At 36.8% G+C, this 25752-nt stretch overlaps 1 protein-coding gene and 1 non-coding gene across 2 annotated transcripts; both read left to right on the top strand.

Moving 5' to 3' along the window:
- The first annotated feature begins 21645 nt into the window (after positions 1-21645).
- LOC109162394 (receptor-like protein 51) lies at positions 21646-23253 on the top strand. Its single transcript, XM_019311100.1, has one exon. The coding sequence runs from the start codon at positions 21751-21753 to the stop codon at positions 23029-23031; it is 1281 nt and encodes a 426-aa protein (XP_019166645.1). The 5' UTR covers positions 21646-21750; the 3' UTR covers positions 23032-23253.
- Positions 23254-24677: 1424 nt separating this feature from the next.
- On the top strand, positions 24678-24749 carry TRNAT-UGU. The gene has a single exon. It is a non-coding gene; the product is annotated as a tRNA-Thr (tRNA).
- Positions 24750-25752: the final 1003 nt, after the last annotated feature.

Genomic DNA, 25752 nt, shown 5'->3' with positions numbered 1-25752 from the left:
AACTATATATCCAGACTGAATAAACTATATATACCAAAATTAATGAACTATATATCCAGAATGAATGAACTATATTTCCAGAATGAATGAACTATATAGTTCAAATTATGCACAACATAACGTCATTAACAGCATTCAAAACTGAAAATTTTTTTTAAAGGCGGACGTCAAAATGACGTCGTTTTTGCAACCGTGACCATGCATGGCGCACACGGTTGCACAGCATAACGCTCCAATGATACTATGATAGGCCAATAGTTATACCCTACACCACAGCGCGTGTAGCACTGTGCGTCGCGCGCCTCCCAAAACGACGTCGTTTTGGGAGGCGCGGTAGGAAGTTGCTGTGATTATGTATATTTGTTCATACAATTATGTACATTTTTTATACAATTATGTACATTCTTTTTATACAATTATGTACATCCGAATCATGAATTTTTTGTGTATTATGTTAAGAGTTGATGTGTATTATGTTAAAAGTTTATGTTTATTATGTCTTATGTTAGATTATGTGTGTTATCTTTTAAAAAACAGTATGTACATTTTGTTATACAATTATGTACATTCATGTATATAATTATGTACATTCATGTATAACATTATGTACATTTTTTAACATGAAATTTTTTTTAAGGAAAATTAACCGTCAAACACTGGGTAGCGAAATTTCAAAAAAAAAAAATTAAACGACGTCGTTTTACATTTGAGCGCACACTGCAACGCGCGGCGTGGTGTAAGATATAAATTGCCATGATAGGCTAAGGACTATCTTGGGCTGTTATGATATATATAATTGGGCCCTAAAGAGTACTGAGCTGAAAGGTTTTCAACTGTAACTGCACTTTGTGTTTTAGTCAATCGTTATGCTATGGACCCGTGTCCAGCATGCATGCTGGACACGGGTAACAGTGTCGTTAGGTACTGTTATCTTTTTTTTTTTTTTTTTTTTTTTTTTTTTTTTTTAATAAAATTTCAGACTGCTTTGTTGTAGGAGTATATGTTCATAATTTTATTACTATATGTTAATAACTGTACATTCATAACTCCATAACTGTACGTTCATAACTCTATAACTGTACATTCATAACTCCATAACTGTACATTCATAACTCCATAATTGTACATTCATAATTTTCGAAGCTCTATGTTCACAATTTTAGAGCTCTATGTTCATAATTTTATCACTATATGTTCATAATTGTAAGTTCATAATGTCAGAGCTCTTTGTTCATAATTCGATCAATAACTGTACATTCATAATTCCATAACTGTAGATTCATAATCTCATAACTGTAGATTCATAATCTCATAACTGTAGATTCATAACTCCATAACTGTACATTCATAACTCCATAACTGTACATTCATAATCTTCGAAGCTCTATATTCACAATTTTAAAGCTCCATTGTCATAATTTTATCACTATATGTTCATAATTGTAAGTTCATAATGTTAAAGCTCTGTGTTCATAATTTCATAATTGCAGAATTGTACATTCATAACGGCATAACTGTACATTCATAATCCAAAAAAAAAAATAACGTCGTTAACGGCAAAATACGCGCGATTTTTTTTTTTAAACTAAATGTCGCATTTTTTTTTTTTGAAAAACAACGTCGTTTGAATTGTGGACACGGGTCCAGGGCATAATTTGCCTGTTTTAGTCATGTGGGCTATCATCATTTTAATATATACATCTATTAAAATTATAAGCAACGTTGGTTGTTGAAATTTTTCTGATCAATAAAGTACAATGATGTCCGAAACAAAAGTGACGTGTGGAGTGAATTAAAAATTTTATGTCATAAATTCAATTAAGAAAGTATTGATAAGAATTAAATTCATAATTATATTGTGTAGATATGAGGATCATGGTGTATTAATTTGGCCACCCTTTATTTTTAAATTTAATTTTTTTGAGTAATTTTTTTTAGTATTACTGACTCTGTTACAATGTAGACATGTAGTATCTGTTCATAACTACTTTCTTAACTTACTGAAATACAAAGAGGAGTCAATACTGCCTCACAATCTCTCATATGAGAGGGCAACTTAGTGCCACTAGACCATGAGGTCATTGTTAACTTTTTGTATTTAATAGTACTTTTGATGTTTTTTTTAATATATAAATTAAATTTTTATATATACTAATAATCTAACCATTTTTAATAATCTAACCATGTTGAGTCAAGTTTCAATACTTCATTAATTGAATCTAACACATTAAATTGGATGGAGAGAATATTAGAATAGACAACATGTTTTGGGTTCGAAGTTTCGAACAAAATAAGAGAATATATATATATTATGTTCTCACCATTTTCATAGTCAAAAAAAAAAAAAAAATGTTCTCACCATTTTCGGCACATGCTTCAGGATATCCCTACTCCATCTATGCATGTACCAAGCTTGTAATCAACTTATAAAAGTGTCTAAAAGAGATGATTGAGTAAGTAAAATCTAACGACTCCTATACTTAAAGGTTATAAGTTCGATTATTATCAATATTGTCTTGGTTGAATTCGTCGTACATTGTCTTTTTAGTGTAGTTTATTTTTATTGTGTGATTTTAAGATTATTATATATTATGTATGAGTGATTGAGTGGGTTTCCTAAGGGCATACCTTCAAATAGTGGGTACAAGTAGCTGGACATAATAATAATATATTCTTATAAAAACTAATGCGTTCAATTTTATCAAAAGAGAAAAATTCAATTTTGGTCATATGACTATAGGGGCTTTGTTAATTTCAGCAAGTGACTTTTAAAATTGTCAATTTAGTACCTTGAGTATGTAATTTTTTGTCAATTTTGGTCACTCCGGCCAAATTGCTGGCCAAATTTGGCCGGAAAACCTTAATCCAACATTTAGTCTATAATCGGAGGGACAAAATGGTCTTTTGATCCTTTCTCCTAATTGGTGTTGACCCAGGCGTTTCTCAACACCCAAATCGCGTCGTCGTTAGCCTTGGCCTCACTCCTAATCCGTTCAATCAGTCTATCCATGGCGGCGCTTCTAGCGTTGTGGAACTCCTTCAATCGGGCCGAGCTAAGCATGTTCTGAACCATGTTCTTCCTCAGGGAGAGCCACATCGGGCCGTAAACTACCGCGTTCACGGAGAACTTGTTGTTGCTGAAAATGGTTCGGGTCGAGTTTTCCCTTGGCCGGCTCTGTCCTTTCATGATGAGAGCCTCGTGGGCTAAATCCGCACTGGTGATTATAACCATCGTCCTTGTTCACATTCTGAGAGTGAAAATGGAGTCATATTTCGGTTTTAGATCTCTCACGTACTGCAAAAAGTCTTCCCAGATCGAGCCACCTAGAACAGGTTTCCGACGACCGGCCAGCCTGGTGGTCCGGGAGGCAAGTTGCACTTATTCTTGGACTTTGATGTTCTGGAAAGCAAGAAGATGAAGCCGGAAAGCAAGAAAGCGAAGGAGGTTTTCCGGCCAATTAGGAGAAAGAATCAAAAGACCTTTTTGTCCCTCAGATTATAGACTAAATATTGGATTGAGATTTTTCGGTCAAATTTGGCTGGGGTGACTAAAATTGACAAAAATTACATACTCACGATACTAAATTGACACTTTTGAAAGTCCGATGCTAAAATTAACAAAGCCCCTATAGTCATTTGACCAAAATTGAAATTTTCTCTTATCAAAATTATTAGAAGTTGAATTTGAGGTTTTGAGTTTTTGTAATAATTTTATTGAGTTCATTCTTACGGTCCAAATTATAACGTTTTCTAAAAACATAATAAGTCTCAATCAAAGTTATATCTCTCATTTATGTCCATATTTTTAATGCTAATCACTTTGTACATTGTGCTTTTAGAGTTGTACTATATAATTTTTTGGACAAAAATGCCCCTACCGTTATAACTTCCGTTATCTTTTCCATTATTGTTACTATGCACATGCATCCACCATATATTTTCTTATATTCTTTAATGATAATAATAATTGTAGACATTACATATTGGATTATTATAATAAATAAATTTGATTTCATATAGATTTTAATTAGTAGGGATTTGTTAGTTATTTTAAAAAATATAAATATTGGGCATATAGAAAAGACTAGTCCTAATAATAAGAACGATGAATTGTAATTCCTCCAACCGAGTAGTACAAGCCACAATATATCAATCTCTGGGTCTCACTACGAAAAATCTGAATCCACTTTGACGTGACCCAAATCAGGAGTAAACTCACTAATATTTATATCACAAAATAATCACTTTCCATACCATTTTATGCTATTTTTTTCCAACCACCTCTTCCTTCTTAGATACTCCTAGGAATATAAAAAGGGATGGTAGTTTGTGGTAACCAAAGGTTAAGGTTAATACGTAGGTGTTCCGTGTCAAAAAATGGGTTGATTCATGCCAAGGGCCATGTTAATGAATGAATATGCTACTTTTGTAAATGGCATATGCCCAGGTTCTTGACCAAATAAAAGTGGGTTCACCCTCACCCATGCAAAATGCAACATTGAGACATCGGGTTGATATGTAAAGAGCTGTATACAGCCTGTACCTGCATTGCATGGCAAAATCTCCCTTGGCAGGCAGCCATGGAAAGCACAGTGTCGTTACTTAATTGTGCCTCTTCCAAATGCTTAATTGTGCCCTCTGCCAAAGGAGATTTGCCTAGCAATTCTTTTTGCAGCATTTGCAAATATCTGAGGGTGTGCACGGAAAAATTCGACCTTTGACAATAAGGTAAATCAACCTAGTTACCTATTGTAGTTGAGTGGTTCAAATTAATAAAAATCTAGTGGCTACCAAACCAACCCTCTAATCAACTTGGTTAGGATTGCCTTTGGATCACACACACACACACACACACACACACACACACATATATATATATATATATATATATATATATATACACACACATGCACTACTGGATGCAGTGATCAGGTACATAATTTAATTTTGATATGATTTGTATGTTTACCTTTTATTTTTGAGATTGTTAAACTTGTAATATTGACTATGTTATTATTGTTGAGGTTAACTTATCTTCAGCAATATAATTAGCACAAAATCTGGATATCCTTCGAGAATTGAATGGACGGGTATATATATATATATATATATATATATATATATATATATATATATATATATATATATATATATGCTAAGAGCAATGCCCTCTCTGGATCCAGTCTGTTGAATGATCTTTCCTGTCTAGCTTTCACTTTAATTGTGTTGGTGTGATATATGGTCCCCCATCCCATGCATAGTTATATATGGATATATAATGCCCCCACAAAAACTTACGCGTTTGCATCATAGTATCATACATTCATTCATCATTCATGCATAGTTTTTTTTTTTTTTTTTTTTTTTTTTTTTTTAATTTTATTTTTTTAATTCTAAACCAAACATAATATTGGGTTATACGTAATATAAATATAACAACAACAATGAATTATTTGATAAGGAGATGCTAGCAGGTTGCTAGTAGGCAAATTATTGTGTGGACCATGGTTTGCACAGTGATGTGTGGACCATAACAAAAAAGTACATTTTTAATAAAGTACATTATACAAAATAAAATATTTTCAATGAGTTAATTCCAGCAATGGTTCTCTGATTATATTGATTTTCCAAAATTAATCCCCGACTTTTAATTTGCACACTTTATGTTCCTTGACTTTCAATTTCTTTCCAATTGAGGTCCTTTCGTAAGATTACGGTAAAATGGACTTTAAATAAAAGGGTAAAGTAGTCATTTTATCTGTCTAATGTATAACTCTTCGTATTTCTTCCTTGTATACGCGACTTCAGACATTAGATTCTTATCGTCCCTAATGGAAGTTTGTTCTTTGAGTGGATTTAGGAAGTTTTTTAGAGCTTTGGCATATTTTAATTAATGAAAGGAGCCAAACAATCAGGGGGGACATAGTCCCAGTACATAGAGTGATTCTGATTAAAAGCTAACGTAACTAAAGTATGAGCACTAACATTAACTAATCTAGAAATAACATTCAAGGAGCAATAAGAAAAAAGGGCTATAGCTGCCCGGCATTGGTCCTCCACCACCCCTACATAGGATAAGATGGTCGTAGGACTAGATAGTAAATGGTGTCGGAGTTCTGAGCAATCAATCAGCATATCCACATTCAATTCGTTACGCTCCTTAAGCCATGATAACGTTTCCTTGCATGCAAGAGCCTCTGCCATAAGGGGTGAGAAGCAACCCGTTAGTTTGCCATTTGTTGCCGCCTTGAAAGAGCCATTCGGGTGAAACAGTACAACTCCGTAAGTTGCATCGCCCGAATGCGGGCGATATCCTCCATCGAAGAAGTAGCGTGGGCGACCTTGCGGCAATGGTGTAGCCGGCAGTGCAGCGTGAGTCCCGCCTGGGCAGTGTGCCTCGACATAAGCAGCCTTGGCAGCCGCAGCTCGTCTCCATGTAGCGGTTGGTCGTGGCAGGGCCCTTCTCCATACATTTCGGGCGTTTCATAAGTGGTAAAGAACCGCAACCGTCATGGCAAATTGCTCCTCTGTTAAGTTGGCCATAGCACCCATTAGCCATTCTGGAAAAGTAGTAGCAACAATATTTGTAATAGGCAAACCTGAAATATTCCATACTATTTTAGAATAGTCACAAGAAGTTAGTGTATGTATAACATGTTCATGAGATATATCACACATAGGGCATGTTGGATCCACTTCCACTCTCTTTATAATCAGATTGTTTGTGGTAGGGAGAATATCACATACAGCTCTCCACAAAAAAGTCTTCCATTTTGGGGGGAACTTCAATTTCCACAATGTAATCCATCTATAAAGGCACCAGGATTATGCTCAAAATCTCCAACAATCTGCCTATATGCACTCTTAACATAATATATACCCCTTGGATCCCTATACCAATACCAAGTGTCCCCATAATCCGGGCTCTCATTGATCCTGGAAATACAAGCCACATCATCTGGATCAAACAAATCATTTAAAATATGGAGATCCCAGGTCATTTAGGAAGTTAATTCTTGATTATTGCACATCGGGAGATGGTATTAGTTAGGAATTTACATTGAATGCTTATTCTTACATTGTTAGGTGTATATCACGGGAGTGAATATTCACTTGTATTGTTTTAGGTTGGAGATTACGGGAGTAACTTTTTTCCTTGTTTGCATTCTCACACTTGTTTAAACCCAGATTTAACATTGTTCTTTAAATTGACACTATGTGATTAAACACTTGAATCCCAGGAATCTCACACTCTCTCTTTTCTTTTCACAAACCTGCTACTTTGCTTTTTAAATTAGTTTTATATTTATTCAACCATCCATGATTTTCGTTAGAATTAGCTTCACAAGAATAATAAATTAGTAGCTAGTGCTTGATGCGCCCCGCAACCCTGTGAATCGATAACACAATACTCTGGGTAATTATTTGTTTGAGAAATATATCGCAATCAACTCAATTCTTCATCGGACCCTCACTCGATCATCCCAATACTCCATCACATAGATTACTATCTTGTGCATGCCTCTTTTCAATGCTCCGATCCAGTTAATTGATTCTCTATCAAATAAAAATACTCGTTTTCACTCCGACGAGACAGCTTCATGCATGCATGGTTTAAATTCACATGTATGAAAAATTATATATGGAGGGAGCAAAAGATTTTACTCTCTTGGCTATACGAGATGGTACAATTTGAGCCAAACTCTTTGAAATTATAATGTCTATGATTCTTACCCCTTTAATTTTCTTTGTTTTCTTGTGAAGACGTCAAAGGAAGCACTTCGATATTATGAAGTAAAAGTGAGAATCCTTGTAGAAAGATATATTCTTTACCTACGATCTGAGTAGTACGTACTAATGTACTACCTAGCTCACAACCCAGAATTTCTCACGTACTAGTGTACTACCTAACCCAAAATAACCCAGAATTTCTCATCTCAAACTACTCATATATGATTCCCCATCAAGTCAATCTCTAAACCAACTAATTAGCTTGATTCCCACGTGTAATACTAGTGCAAAGTGTCTCTTCGTAGGGGCAAATTAAATATCCAATATTAGCCTGGCTCCTACAATTTCATGAAGAAGCTAGATAAATCAAGACTATATATATATATTACATGAACTCATACACAAATTACACACTTCAACCTCACAATCATCATCAAGCAGGAAATTACTGAGCGATCTTACTTGGCAGACAACAACAACACACATAAACTTGCATGCCTGGGGCCTTTGAGTCATAGCTCATCGGTCGAAAAATTGAGTATGAGTGTAGTGATCTAGTAAAAGCTTGGGTTCGAGTTCCCAATGTGTGAAGATCTTAGTCTTGAAACACATCTCACGATTTATCTCTTCTCGCACCTCCCAAGACAAGGGTGAGGGGCCTCTGGGTTTAGAGTTTAATCTTAAAATACATGTGTTGCCTGCCAAGGGAGATTTGCTCAGTAATTTTTGAGTGTTTCTTACCTTAGCTCCTCCGAACCCTTATATAATTAATTTATTTGTATTATCCTGAGTGGCTAGCTATAAAGTATATATAAATGAATAAAACACTCAATTTTTTTTGTCCAAAAATAAGGTCAAGAGTTCAATTGCTGCTAACACTTTTTCAGTCGAGTGGATTAACGTTAAACCTTGAAATTCTACAGGGTAGAGAAATGCATGCAGACATGGGAAAATAGATTTTTTTTTTTTTTTTTTTTTTGTAGGTGAGCCCTCAATCTACAATTGCTAAATATTTAATTTCCTATGGCTATGGATCTTGGAGGTATGTTTGTCTTTATATATGTTTAATAACTGTAAATCATGAGATGCCATAACATCAAACTTACATATGTTTATCATAATAGGACCTACTGCATGCATGTTTTATTAAAGATAAATTACTACTTCTGACAGAATTCTCTAATGATATAAATGCCGTGGAAAGATCTTATGAGATTTTTTTCCGTACCGTACTCCACTAGTTCTCATTCGCACGGGACCGGCCCGATTGGTTTTTCTATATATGAGAAGGGGTTTTCTGACTTCTCTTAAAAGATAAGAGTACACTGTCACTTACACCAACCAAACTCTCATGAGATATTGAAGTGTGAACATATATATAACATATATATTTGGTAATCAGTGGTTAGCCATGAATAGTGGATAATAGATTGTTTTAGTAGTTCTGACTAACAAATTGATTGGGATTTGGGAGACCACTCAGATCAGGTTTGGAACAGCCCTGGCTTCCATCGGCGCTTGAATTGGGTGGCTAATCTACTATAGATGGACAAGACCAGTTGGGATTGGAGGATTTATTGGAGGGCAGTGATGTAGAGTTGATTGGGATGGCTTCGGTGAGCCCGGGCTTCGAGGATTATTCTTGGTTCTGGCCAGGTGACTTGCGGGGGATTATTGGCTTGCAGTGAGGTCCTTTCATGACTTAAGGATCGGGGTGTGTCAGAGGTTGAGGTGCTTTCAGACGGCTTGAAACTCAGCATGTTGTCGTGGTGGGTTTGCCTATGTTGGTATCATTGTGAGCAAGTGTCTTTCTTTGTGTTCTGCTTTTGCCATAGTTTCTTTTAGAGAAAATTTCAATTTTAGTCCTATGACTATAGGGGTCTTGTTAATTTTAGTCCCCGACTTTTAAAAGTGTCAATTTAGTACCTTAACTATGTAATTTTTGTCAATTTTGGTCACTCCGACCAAATTGCCGGCCAAAAGTGACCGGAAAATTTTAATGTATAAAATTTTGAAGGCAATTTAGTTGTTTTACTTCTGTTTTCTTTCTTCTCCTACGGATTTATCTCTTCTCTCCTGTTTCCGACGATCATTTCTTCCTCCGTTCTTGAAGTTGCCGCCGTCGTCCTTCTTCTCCCCTGTTCGAATGAGTTTGGTCCTCCCTTCTTTCCAAATCCAACAACGGCAATTGCGAAGGGGCGGTGGCATATAGTTCAAGAAACTAGACAACAAAAATAAGCACAATCAGACAACAAATATACTATAATATAGTATAGATTATGACCGACGGCAACCTTAACATTTCCGACTTCTTTGATTGCAACAATGATCACCCAATTGCATGTATGCAATACAATCGCCGCTTCGTCACTGCCGTTGTTGGCTTTGGAAAGAAGAGAGGACCAAACTCATCCGAATCGCCACTTCGTCACATACCTTACGATCTATGAATCTGAGGAATGTTCTGAAAACAAAAGCATGCTAAATGCACCCAAAACAAAATCACATAATTGAATTGCCGGTTAAGGAAGAGAATGTTGAACTCTGAGTTTACCTAAGTTATTTATTTATTTATTTATTTATCCATCAATGATAAAAAGATGGCGAATTCTTAAGAGGAAGAATTCAATCTCTTCGCCCAGAGCTCTGTTTGGCGAATTAATCTATGGCGCGGCGGTGGCCAATTGGTGGCGTTGAAATTTCTCCTGGTAATTATTGAGGTTAGTGCATAAGTATGACACTAATTATAGGCTTAATTATGATGCTCATTCGGTGATTGAAAATGGCGTATAAGCTTCAACAAGTTTTAGCCAAAACTTTCCGGCCGCGTAGAAGAGAAGAAACGGAGAAGAAGAAAAAAAGAATAGCAAATGACTAAATTGCCCTCAAAATTTTATACATTAAAATTTTTCGATTACTTTTGGCTGGAAATTTGGCCGGAGTGACCAAAATCGACAAAAATTGCATAGTTAAGGTACTAAATTGACACTTTTAAAAATCAGAGACTAAAATTAACAAGACCCCTATAGTCGTAGGACCAAAATTGAAATTTACTCTTTCTTTTACTTTTGTTAGGCATTCTATGAATAGTGTTGTAGATGTTTTGGCCACGAGGGGAACTGCCTAGGTTGATACTCAATTGAACCATAGAGGTTAGACCTTTGCTTACTGTGCACAAGGAGTTCCCTCACTGCCGCTGGTGAGACTCGATCCCTGGTCATTCTTTTCAAACTTCACCCCTATGACCAGGCTAGACCTTTTTGGAAAGAACTTACTATCTATTTTTGAATTGGTTTAATTAATGCATTGCTTTGATTGGTATGGTATTGGCTTTCAAAAAAAAAAGAGTAGGATGTGCGTAATTTAGATTATTCGAACTAACACTTGATATTCGAATCAAATTTTGAATTTTAGGTGAACCTAAATAGGTACGAATTTGAATGTTTTTAATTATGGTATATATAAATTTTGTTCAGATATTAGTTATTAAAATTTTATAGGGTCCAAGGTTTAGTTAGTAACTTAGGTGTTTCTTCTCTAGACTTAATTACTTGAGATATTAAAAATCTAATAAGTATGTTTGCTCAGGTTAATATATCCTTTGTAATATCTTGTTTGATGATTTGAATTAAAACTTCTGTTTTTTTTTTTTTAGTCGAAAACTCTGTCAAAGATAATTGGGAGGTTAGACTGGGGATACCTGGGTTATTTATTAAAAAAATAAAAATAAAAATAACATCGTCTAGTGGACGATGGAACTGCTCTGACAACATGTTCAAAACCCATCATAAAAGGCACAAATTATTTAACAATAGAAAAATTGATATAGGTTATAACTTATTACTCATATTCAAATTATTACATATTTCAAATTTTAATAATAGAAACATATCATCTTTCATTCTTATATTTATACAAAATAACGACTTCAGCCCATGAACATTATAGACCCTCCAAATTGTTCATAAGAAAATAATTTTAGCCCGTTACTAACAAAAATTGTTAAAATCTGTTACATATACATTGCATATGTAATGCTTACTAGTCAATATATGGAAGCAACTATAATCTGTCATAGTTCTAAATTATTGAAGTCTCTATTACCATCTCAATGAATCAAAACTATCATATCATAAAAAACTGAACCAAATTAGAAGATCAATAATATTCACGTTAAGTTTTGAAAAACTAAAATTATATTTCCTTTAATAATCTCTACAATTTATTACAACGGCATTTATTGAAATAATCTCTACAATTTATTACAACGGCATTTATTGAAATAATCTCTACAATTTATTACAACGGCATTTATTGTATCATCACTGGAAGTATAAAAAAATGAATATTACAAATAGAGTTTATGTAACTAAACTAGGGCGTACGTTATTAATTAAATGGTCTGCCTATAGATACTTGAATCCAAAGTATGGAATAAATTACGAAGCGCCGCAAAGAATTTTTATTTTTTAAAATATGTAGATTGATTATAAGTAATATAATCAAGAAAAGTCTTAGATAGCCCCGAAATGATATATGAGGAATCGTTATACCATGAATCATAATTTATTGTCCGTATGGGTAATTCAGTTAGTCACATTACACATAAATAAAATTTGAAAATAATAATTTGAGATTGAGTCTCAAATCTCTCAAAGTGAGGGAGACTATTTGTATGCATTAAGAAATGGTCTAACCTCCGTGTTAAGCTGAATTACCATGATTTACATCCTCCCAGATGCTTTGTCGGAATAGAGCGTGGAAGCCTTTGAATTTTGTTAATACATTAATGAATTTTCAGTATACAGTTAGTGAATCTTTAGTATATTAAAAATGAATATGTTTATGCCAAATAACGAATCTTCTGTATACAGTTAGTGAATCTATACTCTTTAGTATATTAAAAATGAATATTATTCATGATTCACACTATAATTTGATGTGGGCTTCTCCTATGTAATCTATGAGCTATTATATAAGAGTAAGATTTATTCGGTGCACATTCTAGAATAGTGAATACGAGTTTTCCTTATCACTTAAGGCTTACTTCTGGCGATAAAGTGAGTTTACTTTCAACCACGAATATTGAAATTTGAGTTTAGATTAAACTCTTTGTGTGTAGAAGCGTACAGTTTGATATTGCGTCTTGTTACTAGATTGACTCAATTTACCACCTTATAAGGTCAAGGACGGACTCATAAAGTCCAAATATATATAAGTGTATAATAAAGAAAAAGCCAACTGTGACCAGCTGAAAATTGTTGGACTTATACATAAATGGCAACATCATCCAGTCATCCACCGCCCACTTACCAAATCAAAAACCTCGCAATCCGAGAGGTAACAACTTTACATTATCATCACAATTCACATGTTTTCGTAGACCTAAATCCAAACATGTTATACTTTCCACCTAAATTTATTATTTTTTTAATGTTATACTATTATATATTTTTTTTAAAAAATACATCATAAGAAAAATATAAATTAATTATTACATAAATTATGACAAAATCACTCCAATAAAATTTGTGAAAAAACTAAAGTTGCAACACTTCTCGTGGAGTTTCAAAAATAAATAAGTGAAATTAGGAAGTATTGATCGAGATTGGATGCCATGCATCCAATTAGCACACCATTTTACTTCTCTATATACATGTTTAATCTAACAAATTTAATCACGGATCATGATGTTTTGAATTACTTCTTAAAAAAAAAAAAAAAAAAAAAAACATTCTCTTTATTAGTTATGTGTTTACTTAAGACTTCTTTTAGTCTATTGTATTTGTAATAGGACTCCTTCTATACAAATATTCTATCTTCTCTGTATACACGTTTTGTGCTATTCATTATTATTGAATATACGCAGCTTCAATTCCAAAAGCTCTCATCTGGTATCATCGAGTTTGGTTCGTTTCCATGGTTGAAGTCAATGCTTCTGTTGGTGCTAACGATGGCTCGTCGAGTCGCACGGTGACTGAAGTTTCCTCCGTTTCACCGTCGCCTGCTCCGAACATGTTGCAGCAAGCGCATCACTATGTTTCTCTCAAGCTTTCTTCTACGAATTTTCTATTCTGGAGGGCTCAATTGGTTCCGTTTCTGCGTGGCCAGAATCTGTTCGGGTTTGTTGATGGCTCGTTTCCATGTCCGCCGGGGTTTATTGCGTCGACATCGTCCGCAACTCCAGTCTCCAACCCTTCTCACGCTCAATGGATTCAGCAGGATCAATCCATTTTGAGCATGTTGATCTCTTCTATGGCGGATGAAGTCTTGTACCTCGTGCTTGGTCACAACACTTCCAGGGCTGTTTGGCTTGCTATTGAGACCGCACTCAGCTCCACCTCTCGTTCTCGTTCGCTCAGTTTGCTTTCTCACTTGCAGAGTTTCCGTCAGGGTGACTCATCGCCGACCGATTATTTAAGCCGTGCCTGTGTCCTTGTGGAGCAATTGGTGCAGGCCGGTCGTCCGGTTGGTTTGGATGAGCAGAACCTGCACATCTTCAGAGGTCTTCGCCCGGAGTATCGTGCCTTGGTGTCTTCTCTTACGACCAAGGATGCTCCGCTTACAATCTCGTAGGTTGCTGATTTGCTTAATGTTCACCAGTATGTTTTCCAGGAGGATGCTTTGCCGTCTTCTGCTGCTTTGCCGCCGGTAGCTCTGTATACTCAGACTCCGGCTTCTGGTCATCCGCCGCAAGAAGGTGGTCGCGGTCGTGGCCGGCAGCATCGTGGCCAGCGCGGTGGCTGTGGAGGAGTTCGCTGCCAGCTGTGCGAGGCGATGGGCCATACGGCGCTGACGTGCTATCGTCGGTTTGTTGATCCGCTGTCGTCTACAGTGGTTGCTGGTGGTGGTCCGGTTTCGTATCCAGGGGGTTTCGTCCAGCAGTAGCAGCCCGTGTACCAGTACGGGCAGTATGGTGCCCGCCCTCCGCCGCCGCGTGCGCATGTTGCTCAGCAGGCTCCGGTTGATGATTTTCACTCTGCTCCTTTTTCCAATGTATGGTACCCGGATACTGGTGCTAATGTTCATGCCTCGCCTCGATTAGATGGTCTGCAGGATGTGGAGCCCTATGCCGGGGGCGAGTCTCTTCGTGTTGGTGATGGTGCCGGTTTGTCTATCTCTAATACTGGTTCCTTTTTCTATTTCTTCTTCGTTACGGTCACTGTCTCTAAATAATGTTTTGCATGTGCCTACTTTGCAAGCTTCGTTACTTTCTGTGCAAAAGTTTACTTCTGATAACAATGTCTATTTTGAGTTTCACCCGTCGTTTTTTGTTGTGAAGGATCGTCGCACCAACAGGGTTCTTCTTAGTGGTCCTAGTGTTGGGGGTATGTATCGGCTTCCTGTGTCGTCTCCTGTGGCGTTCCTGTCTGCTCGGTCTACTCCTCAGATTTGGCACGATAGGCTTGGGCATCCCCACTCCCGTGTTCTGCGTTGCGTTCTTTCTGATTGTCCTGTTAGTGGGTCCGTTCGTTCGCTTGATCACCTGTGTACTGCGTGTCAGATGGGCAAATCTGCTCGCTTTTCGCTTTCTCGTAGTAGTTATTCTAGTTCTTCTATTTTGGAACTTGTATACACGGATATTTGGGGTCCAGCCCTCGTTCCTTCTATTGATGGTCATCGTTATTTTGTCATATTTGTCGATGACTTTTCTCGCTTTGTTTGGTTTTATCCTATGGCATTGAAAACTGATATTTATGCTATATTTCCCACTTTTCGTACCTTTGTTGAGAAATTCTTTTCCTGTTCGATTAAAGCTATTCAATCTGATCTCGGTGGTGAGTATCGCAAGCTACATACGGTGTTTACTGCCGCGGGTATTGTTCACCGGCAATCTTGCCCTCATACTCATGAGCAGAATGGTCGGGTTAAACGCCGGCACCGGCACATAGTTGAAACTGGGCTTGCTTTGTTAGCTCGTGGTCAGATCCCTCAATGTTACTGGTCGTATGCTTTCGAGTCGGCGGTTTACTTGATTAACCGTCTGCCTTCCTCGGTTTCTAAGCATGTTAGTCCATATGCTCTTCTCTTTCGCAGGTCGCCGGATTATTCTATGCTTCGTGTGTTTGGTTGTGAGTGTTTTCCGTGTCTTCGCCCGTATAATAAGCATAAAATGGATTATCGGTCGATTTCGTGTGTGTTTCTTGGCTATCCCTCCTCCTTTAGTGGCTATCGGTGTCTTAATAAAGCCACGGGTCGTGTCTACATTTCTCGACATGTTCGTATTAACGAATCTGTTTTTCCTTTTCATAGCTCTGTAGGTTCTCTTAGTCCCCCGGCTTCCTTACCTACGGTGGTTCCTTGGGCATGTGTTCCGTGCATGGTAGCTCCGCCATCATCTGTTCTGCCCGCCTCTGTTATTGCAGGTGATACTGACTCTCCTGCTGCAGGGGGTGTTGATCTTCCACCTATTGAGCCGGTTGCTGATGTGGCTATGCCGGTGCTCGGCGTGCACCGCGAGGCCGGCGTCGCCGCGTGCTTCTTCCCCACTCTCATGGCATGGCTCTACGGCAGACCACCAGTGCCCAGCGGCGTTTTCCTGCTGCTCTTGTTGCCTCTATTGATGATGTTGTTCCCACTTGCCATTCCTAGGCCATCATTCCCCTCATTGGCGGGCTGCTATGGTTGATGAGATCAATGAGCTTCTTCGAAATCAGACTTGGCGTCTGGTTCCTGTTACGGATGACATGAATGTGATCGGGTGCAAGTGGGTGTTTCGGGTGAAGCGTAATTCGGATGGTTCTGTTGAGCGCTATAAGGCGCGGTTGGTGGCTAAGGGCTTTAACCAAGTGGCTGGTGAGGACTACTCGGAGACTTTCAGTCCGGTTGTTAAACCCACGATTGTTCGTCTGCTGCTTTCCTTTGCGGTTTCTCGCGGTTGGACTATGCGTCAGTTAGACGTGCATAATGCCTTTCTTAATGGGCATGTCTCGGAGGATATTTACATGCGTCAGCCGCCCGGCTATGTTCATCCCTCCTTCTCTAACCATGTCTGTAAGTTGGAGAAGTCTCTGTATGGCCTCAAGCAAGCGCCTAGAGCGTGGTTTATGCGGTTGCACGATTTCTTGCTCACCATTGGTTTTCGTCCTTCTCGCACTGATGTTTCATTGTTTATTTATGTTTCTGGTGAGCTGCGTGCCTATATGCTTGTCTATGTAGATGATATCCTGTTGTTAGGCAGTTGTTCTGTTCTGGTTGATAGTCTCCTGCGCAGGTTATCCTCTGAGTTTAAGATCCGGGATCTTGGCAAGCCTCGTTTCTTTCTAGGTGTTGAGGCGGTTCATACTGGTTCAGACATTATTCTTTCTCAACGCCAATACATGCTAGAGGTTCTGTGCAGGGCAGGCATGGAGTCTTGCAAGCCATTGGCCACGCCTATTTCAGTTTCTGCATCGCGTGCCGCTTCTGATGACTCCTCGCTTGATGATCCGATGTTGTACAGGCAGTTGGTTGGTTCCTTAATGTACATGCTGGTCACTCGCCCTGATCTTTCTTTTGCTGTGAATCGGCTCTGTCAATTTATGCATGGCCCCACTGAACTGAATTTTGCGGATCTGAAGCGGGTTTTACGCTATGTTAAAGGAACTCTGGATCTTGGCTTGCAGCTGCTAGGCTCGCAAGCTACTACCATACACGCTTTTTCTGACTCTGACTGGGCTGGCTGCCAGGTTGACAGGCGCTCTACCGCCGGTTTTGCAATCTTTCTTGGTTCCAGTTTGGTCTCTTGGGTATCCCGAAAGCAGCGCACTGTTGCTCGGTCATCCACCGAGGCCGAGTACAAGGCGCTTGCTGATGTTGCGGCTGAGGTTACCTGGATTCAGTCCTTGTTGAGTGAGCTTGGTCTGTCTCTACATTCTGTTCCTGTGCTCTGGTGTGATAATCTCGGTGTGACGTATTTGTGTGCTAACCCGATTTTTCACGCTCGGACCAAGCATGTCGAGATAAACTACCATTTTGTTCGTGAACGTGTGGCGACTGGCAAATTAAAGGTGAATTTCCTTTCCACAAAGGATCAGATAGCTGACATTTTCACTAAGCCCCTATCCGGTCCTCGTTTTGCTGAGTTGCGTGTCAAGCTAGGCGTTGTCCTTTGTCCCCCGTCTGCTTGAGGGGGTGTATTAGTTATGTGTTTACTTAAGACTTCTTTTAGTCTATTGTATTTGTAATAGGACTCCTTCTGTACATATATTCTATCTTCTCTGTATACACGTTTTGTGCTATTCATTATTATTGAATATACGTAGCTTCAATTCCAAAAGCTCTCATCCTCCTCGAGTGTGCGTGAAGCACACCAGAAACGCCCATCCCAGTCGAGCACGAGCAGTACACGCGCCTGTTGGACACGTTAAACCGTATATTTTTTCCCCTTCTTTCTCATCTTCTCTTTTCTAGTTACACCTGCAAAAATTCCTTAAAATCTATGCCTATTAAAAATATTTTTAGGATATTTGTACTTTAAACAAAAGAAGTCTAATTCATTTAAACAAAGGAATAAAAACATAAATTAAAACTATTTAAACTCTCGATTTCATGATTAAGCGACTCAAATATCTTTCAGTCGAGTCAATGTGTTTTGGTTAAATAATTTAGCACCGTTGAAATTAATGGTAGTGACAAATTTATTGTGTATCTTAATTGGTTTACTAGGATTTGACTGTTTAACAAATTGTACTGGGAGCTGAGCTTTAACTAATAAACTTTGACATATTGCACATGCATGGTTGGAGTTCTTTTAAAGCCACAAGAAATTATCTAACCGGAAATCAAATAAAATAATACAAAATTTTGTGTAAGATCATTTCACGTGAGAAATAGATATTGTAATATTTTTTAATAAATTAAAAATATATTTTTTTATTAGTATTTCCATTTTTCAATAAAAAAGTATTATATTTTTTTTATCACTATTTAAGGATGTGCACATAGTAAACTCCGCTCTTATGTAAAAGTCCTCAATTCGTGATCTTCAGATACGAAAATGATCATGTTCCACCACTTGATCACTCATTTCAGTGAAAAATAAACAGAAAAAGAAAAATTACTAAATTAAAATCTATATATATTTCAAATTTGCATCACATGAGACGGTGTTATAAAGATCAACTAAATTAAAATCTGTATATTACATATGATTTACAATTGTTATATTCACAGACAAATAGGATGCTGGACTTCATTGGATGTTCATCATGAAACAACAAATTATGTTTTAATCCTAAAAATCAATCTTTTAATTTATTGATTAGAAACTGCAAGGAGTTTAGATCATATGATTACACTTTTTTATTAGTTAAAAGAATAAAAAAAAAAAAAAAAAAAAAAAAAAAAAAAAAAAAAAAAAAAAAAACTACAAGAATCATTAGTGAAGACTTCTCTCGCTAATAAGCTTTTATCCTCTTGGTTTCAACTCAGACAAGATGATTACACTTTAATAAACTTAAGAGTCATTAACACATACAAAATTATGAAATGTGAATTAATGAGATGGCCAGAATTGCTTTAAACTCATAATTACTATTTAAGGGTATAAAACGGGTTTGATCAAAAGGGATCTTGTGCGAAGGATTCAATTAGGAGATTGTTGACAAGACGTCAAGGCTCAAACCCGTAACTTTTAAATACGAGAGTCATGTTCCACCCACGTACTTGACACTTTGAGGGTAAATATATATTACTTTAATTTGATGTTGGATTATGTAGTCTTTTTATTATTTTCTAAAAAAATTTATGTAAACTTTAATTAGTAGCGTTACCAAATTGTATACGAAACATAACCATCTTTCATCATGAAGCAACAAATTAAGAAAAGTTTATTAAATTGTATAAATAGAAAGTCTTGACACTTGAATAGGCATCTAAGATACCAAATGATACTTAGCAAGTCATTTCTTTTTTAAATAATATGGACGTAGTTATAAGTATAATGTTATTGTCAAATGATACTTTATGTCTATTATACATATTACAGGGCGTTTGGCTGGAGATGGGGAATTACGTGAGAAAGGAATTGTAATTTCATGGGAGATGAATTACTGAGAATAAAGTGGAAATTTAAATTCCAGTGTTTGGTTTACCGGAATAAAATTACTGGAAATTTCAATTCCAATGTTTGGTATACATGGGAATTGAAAGGGAATAAGTAGTATAAAGTCAAAAATGTCCATTGTTGTTGTTATACATTAATTTTATGTTAAAAAAAAAAAAAGAAGGGGTAATTTTGACTCATCACTATCTTTTTTTTTTTTTCTTCCTAAATTCTCAGGAATTAAAATCTCAGGGGAACATGAGATTTTAATTCCATGAAAATGGGGGAATTACAATTTCATGGAATTGCAATTTCTTTCAACCAAACAAGGAAATTTTGTAACCTTTGAAATTAGGTGGGAATTAAGTGGGAAGGGAATTTAAATTCCCTTCAACCATGGTAGCATCTACCGTAAATAATTAATTTTACAAAGTATATTTCTATGAATTTTTAATATCATTAATTGAATAAAACAGCTAGCACAGTCCACTAAAAATTAATTAGAAATATTGATATATATTATATTCCTTTTTTGCTATTTCATAGGTTTTATATGTTGTAAGGCAATCCCCATCTTGTGGTTTTATCATAGGTTTTTTTTAGTAGAAAAGAGCACAGAGGAGAGAGAAGAAATGAGTCCCTCCTTCAAGTGTGATTTTTTGTAGGGTGATTGAGCTGTACAGATCGCGCAAATGCACGCGTCCGTTGGCGTGTCAGACCTGCTCTATATATATTTTTTTTCACATTAGAATCAGTGTTGCAAAAGTTTCGCTTAGGCACCGATTAATTGATACCTAGGTGCTAAGCGTTGGCCGACCGCCTAGTGTATCACCATAATCGGTGGTTTAGGCGGTGAACTAGGTCGCCTAGGCCTCATAGGCATCGACTAGGTCGCCTAGTCGGCCAATTAGCTATTGTTCGCTTCTTTTTTAAATGTGTTATTTCACTCAAAAACGACACTGTTTTGAGGGAAATAGTCCTAAATTGTTCAAATTTTATATGCTTTTTTAGGTTAATATTTAATATTTTAGTATTAACTATTAAAGTATTAAATAGTTTATAATTATTAAATCTTTAAAAAAAATTAAAAAATTAAAATAAAAAATACATAGGCGCTTAGACACCAATTAATTGCCGCCTAAGCGCCCTTGTGCGCGTAGCGAGTTTTTCAACCATGGTCAAAACTCTTTTTTTTTTGTTTTTGTTTTTTTTTTACTTTTTTTTTGTTTTTATTTTTTTCCTTAATCTCTATCCCTCCTCTCTCTCCTAGTGAAACTTCAAAAATCGTGTAAAGTTCAAAGCTGATGAGGATGCTCTAAGGCCATCGGCAAGCCTGAAATTTCTCATTGCAAATCATAGTTGTCTTTTTTTTTTTTTTTTTTTTTTTTTTTTTTTAATTTTTGCTTATGTGTTGCAGACAAAACAGAATTGCAACTTTTGCAATTCTTGTGTGATACTTACAACTTTTCCAAATATAGTACTCTCTTTGTCACATTTTATCTATTTTATTTATTATTTATTGATCAAATTAATTCATTTTTCATTATTTATTTCTATTTGCATTTTTTTATAATCTTTAGATTAAAATTTTTCTTTATTTAATAATAATTTTGATGTAATTTTTAAAAATATAAATTTTACATATTTATTCAAAACTTAATATTATAAAAATTAAATTATAAATAACTTCGATCAAGCATTGTTACTCTTTTGAAACCCGACACATAAAAAATGAGAATGAGGTAAAGCGTTGCTTGCAAGTTACAAGACTACAAGGTGTTGTTAAAATTATTAATACCCCTTACTTAATGGGAGGGCCGATTTGAGTGGCACAATCTGTAATTATAACCATGTTCGGGGGTATATTAATGCCTCTGCAACTGTCACCACACCATTTTTCAGTTTTCACCCTAAACTACATAGTCCAACACTCACTTCTTTTACTACAAACTCCGATTCTCTCCCCGCCGGAATCTCAAGAAAACCACCGTGCAATGGCGGCGCGTTTACTCCTCTCTCTAACGCTCCTCCTTCTTCTCCCGCCGCCGACTCTCTCCGCCACCATTGCCCCCACTAAACCGCCCTCTGCGGCTCCCAAACCGCCACAATCCTCTTCTTCTCCGGCGGCGATTTCCTCTTCCACACTTGACCCTAAGCAGCTGAGAGCTCTGCAATCTTTGAGTGTTCCTACCTCCAAGGATCCCTGCTCGCCCCTCCACAACTCCACCACCGTCTGCGACGGCTCCGCGCCCTTCCGCCACCTCGTCTCCCTCAAGATCGCTAATTGCTCCGACGATGTTGCATTGTCGCTTACAGCCCTCAAATCGTTGTCTACTTTGAAGGATTTGGAGTTCCTGGACTGCCCCATTTCCCCCATCCGCTTCCCCTCCGAGCTGGCGTCGAATCTCCGGTCATTCACCGCCATTAACAGCCTCAAGAAGCTCACCGGAGTCTGGCTTAGCCGCCTCCAAAACCTCACCGACTTAACGGTCTCTCACGTCTCCATCACCGCCAGCGGCCCTTCCATTATCCTTAATAGCATCAAAAACCTGAGAACCGTCACCGTTTCTCACGCGAATCTCACGGGGTTTCTCCCCAAACATTGGCACCCGAATCTCTCCTATGTCGATCTGTCCGGGAATAAGCTCAAAGGGAAAATCCCTCCCATGCTAACCGAGCTGGAAAATCTTGTGTTCTTGAATCTTTCCTATAATTCACTCAATGGCTCAATCCCCACTACCTTTGGGGACTTAACCTCGCTAAAAAACGTGTCTTTATCTTCAAATTCTCTCTCAGGACCAATCCCGGATTCATTAGCCGCCATTCCCGACCTTGTTCATCTTGATCTGGGCTCTAACCAGCTCAACGGGACAATCCCAAAATTCATCTCAGATTTCAAGGCTCTCAAGTACTTGAATCTTGAAAAGAACAACTTCAAAGGGATTTTGCCCTTCAACGCCTCTTTCATCAAGAAACTAGCCGTCCTCAAGATCGGCGAAAACTCCAATCTTTGCTACAACCACTCTACATTGTCTTCGAAGCTCAAGCTCGGGATTGCCCCCTGCGATAAGCACGGGCTGCCTATGTCGCCGCCGGCGTCTTCCGGTGCCATTGCGAGCGACAGCAGCGACGAGGATTACGATGATGATGACGACGATGAACCTCGGCACCATAGCCATGGCCCAAGTAAGGTTGTTCTTGGCATTGCAATTACGCTGTCGTTGATCGTCTTCTTGATTATTTTCCTAGTTCTGTTGTCCAAATGCTGTAAATGAGGTAAATTAATCGCTTTTTCTTTCGTTTAGATTAGGAAAATTTTCTTTATTGCCACTGAGATTTGTTTAATTGATTATTATACATTTAAGAAGAAGAGAGGGTACGGTACAAGGAGATTGATACAAAGCAGCAGTAATTTTTCCTGAGAGAGATTAATTTCTGCTTGAAATATTGGAAATGATTGTTTTATTTTACTGGAAATATATTATATCTTTTGCTTATTGGTGGCCTTTGCACTGATAAATTCACCATTTTTATGCAGCTTATGTTAAAAGCTTCTATTTTTTTTCCATTTCTGAAAAGTGAAACTGATATGATAGAGCAAAGGAAGAACATTTAGGCTAATAGTAAAAGAGTTGTGTTAACTTAGCAATTGGTTCAATTTAGATTGATAGAGATTTCAGGTTGCGATTTTAACAGCATTCTTACCCGTTTTCATATATAGGCTGCTAAGGTGATTAGGTGAACTGTCTGGACATCTTTTGTTTTAAGTTAAAAACTAGTGAGATTGATAGGAAACTGCCTACCAATTCGCGTGGGGGGTTCGGGGTGTAGTTTTGGTGGTGATAAGATATGTCCTTTCTAAGCAGTAGTCCTGTATTATGGTCTCGTCGTCTGCCCCCATTTAGATGTACCAGAAAAGGGAAAAGAAACGAAACCGGTAGGCAATTCAGTTGAGTTTCTTCTTCTTCCAAGTAAATACTAACTACATTTGGTGTCAAGAAGCTGTCCTTACAACCTACCAGAAAACGGTTCATAGGGAGTTGAAATGTTATTTCATCCTCGTATACATTCACCTAGGATCTGAAGTTGTTGTGATCATCTCTGTTGGGCGGAGGCCGGAGAAGGGTCAAGTCCAGCACTAGGTGGCTAGGGGATTGTTGGGCGGAAGCCTTGAAGGGTTAAGTTCAACACCCTACCTCTCGAAAATGTAACAGTATAAGAAAATAAAGTTGCGTCTTTGCTACTAGTTATAGCTTTTGGCGTCGTGGTAAACGTTTGATCCGTACAATCTCTTATGTCAGTGCTTCATTATGATGATCATCTCTGTTGGGCAAAGGCTAGTGAAGGGCCAAGTCCAGCACCAGATGGCTAGCGGAGGCTTGAAGGGTCAAGCTCAACATCCTGCCTCTCGAAAATGTGACAGTATAAGGAAATAAAGTTGCGTCTTTGCTACTAGTTATAGCTTTTGTCGTAGTGGTAAACGCTTGATCCTTACGATCTCTTGAATGCATTATGATACCATCATACAAACGGGTAACAGAATGATGTCTTTCAAGTTTCACCATACTTGATGGTCTGCAGATGGTAAAAGATGATATGTGTTTGATCATTACTTCATTATTAGCTTTGCTGTGGTGAAGTGGTGAGATCACACCCTTCACCAATCACCCACAAAAGCTTAAATAGTTAGTATACCATTGTTAGTTGATAGGATGAACCCCCTTTTTGTAATCTGGTTGAGAATGTGGATTGTGGGATCTTATGAGTTATGATCAGCCAGCTATGGAGTAAAGAGGGAAAGGAAAGCATTCTCTGCAGCTTTATAATTTATGAATGTATTTTTTCTTTTTGCAGAATTTTAACAGTTGCTTTTCTTTTCTTTCCCTTTGTACCTTGCCCACTAAAGAAAAGGAACAACCCAGCCCCTATAGCTCAGTGGTAGAGCGTCAGTCTTGTAAACTGAAGGTCTATAGTTCGATCCTGCATGGGGGCAAATATGTCTTTGAGTTTATTATTTTTCATTTGCTCGTCAATTCAGTTTGGTCATAAGAGCCACCTTTTTAGTGTTTATAATTTATGCATATATATTTTTTGGAAATGTATTCTCAACATGTACAAGAACATAAAACTTGTTGTGGGCAACCCCGTCCTAATTGAGCTGTTTTGGTAACTATAAGGTTCCAAGTTTGACATATATATATATATATATATATATATATATATATATGCTCAATAATATCATATTTTAATTTAAAATAAAAAATAAAAAACAAAGTCATGTAAACAAATAAGTATGTCATGTCATCGTAATTTTTATCGATAATCAATAAAGCTTAAATGAACAATTTTACTAAGTTTAGGGAACTTTTTAATGTTCCAAATGGAAAATCTATTTAATCATTTTTTTCTTAAAAAAAAATACTTTTACTAATAATAATCTAAAACATAATAAGTGTGGATGAAGATTATACTTTTCATTTATGTCCGTTTTTTCCGTTAAGTTTATGATACATTATGCTATAAATGTTATACTATACAATATTTTGGACAAACATACTCCTACCGTTATAACTTCCGTTATCTTTTCTATTATTGCTACCATGCACATATGCATCCACTATATATTTTCTTATTTTTAATAATAATAATAATAATAATAATATACACATTATATTGTGATTATATGTTAGTTATTTCTTAAAATATAAATATAAAATTTATAGAAATGTTTTACATTATTATTATTATTATTATTATTTACAATAATTTAAATATCTAAAATCTAAATAAATTTAAAATTTTAATATAAAATATTAATTTAAATATAGAAAATATTAATATTGGACACCTATTTCTTTGCGCATCGCGCATAAGAAACATTAGTAATAATAATAAGTTGGCTTTGAATTAATCAGAATTGTAATAAAAGATCATGACACGATTAAATACAATAATGTTATGGTAGGGAATATCCCGACCGACATAGCTTCACCACG

This window comes from Ipomoea nil, unplaced genomic scaffold, assembly GCF_001879475.1.
Source record: "Ipomoea nil cultivar Tokyo-kokei standard unplaced genomic scaffold, Asagao_1.1 scaffold2942, whole genome shotgun sequence".
Classification (NCBI taxonomy): Eukaryota; Viridiplantae; Streptophyta; class Magnoliopsida; order Solanales; family Convolvulaceae; genus Ipomoea; species Ipomoea nil.
Note: the sequence above shows the minus strand (reverse complement) of the source record. Positions and strands in the feature narration are given on the sequence as shown.